Source organism: Oryzias melastigma, linkage group LG21 (genome assembly GCF_002922805.2).
Source record: "Oryzias melastigma strain HK-1 linkage group LG21, ASM292280v2, whole genome shotgun sequence".
NCBI classification, from domain to species: Eukaryota; Metazoa; Chordata; class Actinopteri; order Beloniformes; family Adrianichthyidae; genus Oryzias; species Oryzias melastigma.
The window spans coordinates 20,242,509-20,249,024 of NC_050532.1; the positions used below are offsets into that span (position 1 = coordinate 20,242,509).

At 36.9% G+C, this 6,516-nt stretch overlaps 1 protein-coding gene across 1 annotated transcript in view; it reads right to left on the reverse strand.

Annotated features, from left to right (window-relative positions):
- Nucleotides 1–1,833: 1,833 nt before the first annotated feature.
- Nucleotides 1,834–6,516, reverse strand: part of gpc6b (glypican 6b) — a 102,400-nt gene continuing 97,717 nt past the window's right edge. The window contains exons 8-9 of the mRNA XM_024286706.2: nucleotides 3,053–3,189; nucleotides 1,834–2,005 (exon numbers count right to left, since the gene is read on the reverse strand). Coding sequence (XP_024142474.1) covers nucleotides 1,834–2,005; nucleotides 3,053–3,189 — 309 coding nt within the window. The remainder of the gene's footprint in view (nucleotides 2,006–3,052; nucleotides 3,190–6,516) is intronic.

The following is a 6,516-nucleotide window of genomic DNA, read 5'->3' on the forward strand; positions in this document are numbered from 1 at the left end:
CCAATAAATATCAAGTCTAGGGATGGCACTGCAAGATCTTTGGGAAGGAGGGAAACTGTGATGCATGGCTGCTCTTTCTCTGAGCAGACACTTCCAGCATGAAGGCTCGCAGCTTAAATGCTGCCGGCTTGACGGTTGCTCCGGTCTGCCCGGATACAAAGACAGCGGAAGAGGAGAGGAAAGCAAACCCTGCTGTTCATGGTGAACTTGTTTTTCCCAGTATTATCTCCACTGTTGGCAAAAAGCGTGGGCGGAGAGGGTGAGCAGGGTAAGCAGAGCTGCAGATGGCGTGCAGAGCGAGGCCGAGTCGTCTACAGGCCCGCTCCGGTCAGCTCTCACCACCGGGAATTCTGTGGCAGCACGGCCACTACTCTCTGTGGTGCAGGCCTCTGTGCAGCCGCTGCCGCTGCCTGAGCCGCTGCCTTCATCATCTGCAAGACAAACCAGCGTCGGGACATCATTGGAGTACCAAGACACAAATTTAAGCAGCAATGAGTTAGACATGGGTTGAACTATGTTTTGAGTTTTCGATTAAACCCGTCTAAAGACTTCTGGACCTCGTCGTTCTACCTGCTTTGAGTTACCTCCTTTTGACTATCATCACCCTATTTCTAAACAATATAGGACAAAGAGAAACTTTCAGTTTGCATTTTATCGTTAATTTAAAATCTTTGAAAGAGGAAATTACATAAATTTGGAGTTTAGTTTAATATTTTTTGCAAAATAAAGCAAAACAAATGAATCTTTGGAAGTTCTGTGAATGTCTAACCAAAGTTTGTCCTTTTAGTTTAATTCCTTCTTGAGATGATTTGTTCCTTTGACATTAATTAGTAGATTGGTAAGAAAAATGGCAGCAGAAGAACTTTAAATCAAAAAGTAAAAGGATTTTGAATATTATTCAAATTGCAAAGCTAAATATGTGGTAAATATGGATTAGTTTTGCATTCAACTTCCTTTACTATATACAAAATAAACACATTATCATAGTTAACATTCACACAAAAATATTTTTGTTAAATCTTTACTACAGCTAAAATAAGAATATAAAAATTGCTGGTTGTGACTTCATTTTTTTGGTAAACTTTAATCAATGTTTTTTAAAAGTTGATTTGTTAAAAAATGTCCCTCCTTTATTATTATCACATTTTTTGAAAACTCAATTGAAACCAGAGACTTTTGTAGACTATTCTATTTCATTCAGCAAAATCAAGCATTCTTATCATTAAATCAATATCCTTGATATTAGGCTGTCTTAATACCAAAAATATAATCTGGTTAACTAGTAATGTTTACTATTGGGTCCTATTTGTGCTTACTAGTTAACTGGCAACATTTTAAAAAATAAACTAGTTAACTAGTGTTTTTTTGTAAAGCACTAGTTAATTAGTACAGATTTTCTCTCTTACTAGTTAACTAACAAGACTTACAGATGCTTCACGAGTCTACTAGTTAACATTTTGCATGCCCCTAGTAATATAGTACAAATTTATTGTCACACTAGTTAATTAGTGATCCTTACAGGAACCTTACTAGTAAACCTTTAGATTAATTTGCATGGAGCTAGTTAATAGTGAGCACAAATGGGAGCCACTAGTAAACTAGTGTAGATTTTAAAACACTACTAGTTAACTAGTTCATTTTTTTGGGTCACTAGTCAACTAGTTGTACTTTTGGCATTACTAGTTAGGTTCTAATCAGCCTCTCAAGGATATTGATTTGATGTTAATACTCAGCTTTAGAAGTGGAGATTACTGCGGCCTTAAAGAATGAACTTTACTGCAAAGAATATTTTGTATTTCTTAGGGGGTTAAAAAAAACAAAAAGGGAAAATTCTTACTGAAAGGTTATATCATTTCCATTGTAAGCGTTTTTTAACTTGTTGGTCACAACCCGCAGAGCCATGATGTGTTGACGGATGATGGTGTCCGGACGGGTGATGTCCACGTCCACCTCAGGGTTGTTCACCTGGCTGGTCAGGCCGTCTTTTAGCACTTCAGGAAAGTACCTAAAATACAAAAAAGACATTTCCTTAATTTATAGAAAACAAAAGATCAAAACATATTTTATTAAATTTGTAAACATTTTAAGCAAGGCTTTAAGACAAAAGATGGAATACACCAGTTTCTATTTATAGTCACAAATAATCATTTCAGAGAATTTTTTGAAACAACTCTTATAGAAGGCAGCAATGTCTAAAATATAAGAAAAACATGCCAGCAGATTAATATATTTTTTGATTAAAAATCACTTGATACATGACTTCAAGAATAAATCCCTCTGATAATCACCTTAAGTTTCTACATGAAGGTTTTTTAAGGAATTTCATATGTAAATTGTCACAATCTTTTCATTATGCACCTGACATCAATTTGACCCCCAGGTGACTTTTAACAAATACTTTCTTTCAAAGAAGTTTAATCTGATTAGCTGTTAACACAGGTCTGGTTTAGAAGAAAAAACAACTTCTGAAAATCCTTAAACAACAACAACAACAACAAAAAAGAGTTTGTAAAAAGTCTTCATCCTGAGGGATCACTCAGTCCAGTTCTCATATACAGTAAATAGTTCACAATCATCTTAAATGAGATAAAGTTTTTAGGGATTTTAGGTTAGAGTTAGGGGTTTTAAATCCAGGCAGTCCAGGGATTTTTTAAATCCAAATTTTTTCCAACAATTGATGTTTGGCTACTTTGTGCTGATCTACTTTCTGGTCCTTCACTTCTGCCATGAAAATATATTTCTTTTGTCCTCGTCCATCTGTTTCCTCCATTTTTTTTCCTTTATTGCTTCTCTTTCTAACGTGCTTGTTTGCCTTACTGGAGATGTTCCAGTTTTTCAGTGTTTTTCTGTCTCTTTCTTGTCCTCCCAGCAGGTAGCCACTCCTGCTGTTTCGTTCTGGTGGAGGTTTCTTCCAAAATCTTCCACGTTTTTTTTTTACTTATCTGGGCTGAATTGGATTACAAAAAAAAGCTCTTATGTTTTTAGCTTCTTGTGCGGCACATTAAAACAACCCTTCAAATCGCTTGTATCCCTCCTCTTTTTGTGTCCTTACCTGCTCTTGGTGTGTCCATTCCAGCACTCATCCTCGCTCACATTCCCAGCAGTCACTTTGTCCTCCACACATATCGCCTCAGGCAGGTTGGACCAAAAGTTCTTGAACAGCTTCAGCTTCTCTTTAATGTCGATCACCTGAACAAAGACCGGGCTTGTTAGTGGAGGAAGAAGTAAAGCAGGTGTTGAAATTCATCTTGAATGGAAGGATTTAGCTGATAATGTGCAACAGATTTGACTTGATGGACTCTGAAGGATTGAAAAAAAAAACACTTTTGATCTGAAGAGCTGCTGCCTGACAGAATAAACAAGCAAAAGGTTCAGGCCCAAGGCCAGAAGTGGGGGGTCCTTTGGGGCTTCCTGAGGTCAATCACTTCAGGAGTGAAGATTTTAGTGACAAGTCAGTGCAGAATTCCAAACAGCTACACACCCACTTTGTGTTTTAACACCTCACAAATTCACTATATTTCTAAAAGAAAAAGGCAAGATTAGTTAAAATAAATAATTGTATTTTTTATTAAATCTATTTTATTTTGGAAATACAGAACAATATATATTTTATAAATTACATTTTTGTTCCCATCATAGGTTTTCAGTCTGGGTCCCCAAAATTTTGAGCAACACCCCAAACTAAAATGACCAAAAATATTTTTAATGACTCTTCTCATTATTTTAAACCATTTAAAATGGAAAGTAGTGAAACTGGTTTAGTCCCACTCTGATCAGCTTTTGAGCTGCAGCTGCAGGAGAAAATACGTGAACCCTTTAGAATTATTACTTGGTTTTATGCATAAACTGGAGACACAATTATTTCTAATAAAACATGAAAACATAAATTTAAGCAGGCAATGTTTTTCTCCAACGTTGTGATTTAGATTGAGATAAATTGTGGAGAAATTGATTTTTTCCCCCCAAAGGCCTCACATACTTTCTCCTGCAACTGTATTTTAAAGTGTCTTTTAAAAATTTAGCCTTTCTTGACCATATTAAAAAAAACTGTTGTTTCCTAACACTTAGTTTCTGCAGAGCGGCAGGAGTTCTTTAGAAATTTGCCTGTAAGTTTTTGGCGCAGAGCAACCCCGCCCCCCTTTCCCATTCTTGTTACAGGGAGCTTGTGGCCCGCCCAGCATGTTTTCTACATCACAGATTTTTGAAGCAGCGTTTTTTGTCTGCTCCTCATTCACAACAATTTGACTAAAATGCTCAGAATTGCTATTTCAGGCTTTAAAAAATGTCACAAAACCACATAAAAACCAAGATCTTCATTGGACTGGGTTTTTAATGACATGTTTTCATAAGCAATACAAATGCATTAAACTATTGCTATGCTAACTGTTGTTATGCTTACAGTAGCTGTTATCCTACTACTTAGAATTCATCTCATTAAAACGTTTTCACTAAAACTACCTCAACTTTTCTTATTACCACATTATGTCAATGATTACACAGCCTAACACATCCTCACTTGTGCTCTCCTGGGCTTCATTTTCCTCCTGCCCTGATTATCCAGAGCGTGTGTCAATGAAGACTGTAAGCACACACGCTCGCAGCCATAATTTCAGCCTGAATGTCAGCCTGCAACGTGCCTTTACATCATGGCCATGTGACAAAGTTAGATATCGTTTCCTGAGTTGATCCTGTTGAACTCCAATCTTTCATCAAACACTGAATTTGACATGTTTTACTGAGGCTGAGGTAAAGCTCGATAGCAGCAGCTTGGCCCCCCCATTATCTTTTTCCGTCTGACTTGCTGTTGGCTTACGTGAAATTGTAGTGAACCTGAGCAGAACATGAAAGGTGCTGTAGAGACTGCGCGACGCTGCTGTAGGCCCCGACACTGCTTTTGATGTGTTAATCCTGTCACACTGATGCCAAAGCACTTCTGCAGCTCTGATTCTGCCCAGAGGGTCACGGCTGCACTCACTTCTCAGCGATTGACTGGCAATGTTTGACTAAACCTCACACCTTAAGTTTAGTTTAATAAGTAAGAGATGCACATTTCACCTTGGGATCTGTTGGCAAAGGTAGGTGGGGAAAGTGGGTGTTTTTCTGAGCAAATGTGTACTTATTAGCACTGTAAAAATGGGACTAGTAACTCAATTATGCATGGTATAGTAATGTTTGAGACAACTCAAAATATGTGACATTTTTGGTATTTCTGAAAGTTTTTAAATTGATTATTTTGTATCAAATTTGAATATGTTCCTTAAAGCATAAATTAAACAAAAGGTAGTAAAATAGATAATAATTTGGTAAAATGAAACAAAAAAATAATGTTCTTAAAATTCAAAGAAGTTTAAAAAGAAAAGGAAGTGATCATACAGTAAAAATGTGCAGCTAAAGGCCTGAATATTCTTTATTTAGAGGCATATAGGTCATGCACATAACACTAAATAGATGTAATATCATACAATGAACACTAGATGGCACTATGCAGCTAAATAACAAGAGTTAAGCAACCAAATCCAAACAGAAAGATGAAAACTGAGAAAGTCATGCTTGCAATGATGATTTTACACATCACTCTTCAACTTTATTAAGTCTAGATCACACAAATTAAATATCTGAAATTAAAAAATACAATAAAGTATTCACAGTGTTTTCAGAAAAGAGCATTTTTTGGTTTAAAGGAATCCAAAAATGTGCAAAAGCATGGAGGCGATTCTTAAGATAATCAGCTACCTATTACAGCGCTGACAGCTGTGACATCCTCATTAAAACCACAATGAAGATCACAGTCACGGCACTTCCCCGTCTCTCTCTCTCTCTTGCAAACCAGGATATTACTTTCTATTTGTTTTCCCTGACATCCTAACAAATGACTGTTATCATGATATGTCATAGCCGCTGCGGTTTGCTGATGACTTTAAAAATGGCATTAGTGCCTGATACTTCCCGTCCGTAACGAGAGCTGACAAGAGAGCTGATATAAGCATTCTGCTTTAGGAGCGGCGATGAAACCCTGAAAGGCTGCATTTGAATCTCAACGCATCAGAAGTCCTGTCAAAACAAGGCAAATATTTAAAAAGACATATATAGCGCAGATATTTTCGGTGTTGGTTTGTCAAGTACAGAAAGTGTTTGAAATGTGACAGATGATCATTGATGTCAAATATTTCAGGATTAATTGGTCTAATAGGTGTTGACATGTAAATAAGCAGGTTAAAAGCACAGATTTTCTTCTATGATGGCTTCTCTGTTTACATGCTTTTGTTTAGCAGAAAATATGACTAAACGATCGTCTGGACAGACCAACAGTCACGGCTAAACCTGCAGCAGACAGAAGTCATCCCCGTCTTGGTTTGCACAGTCAGGGAGGAATTCTGATGGCTGAGCCAAGATAAGTTCTTTGGTTGAGAAAATGTAGTGACAAAGTACATAACTATCTGATGCAAAAGTTTTGCGGTACAAAAATCCACAATATAGTTTTCGCTCAGACCACTATGAAATTCTTGGGGTTTGACT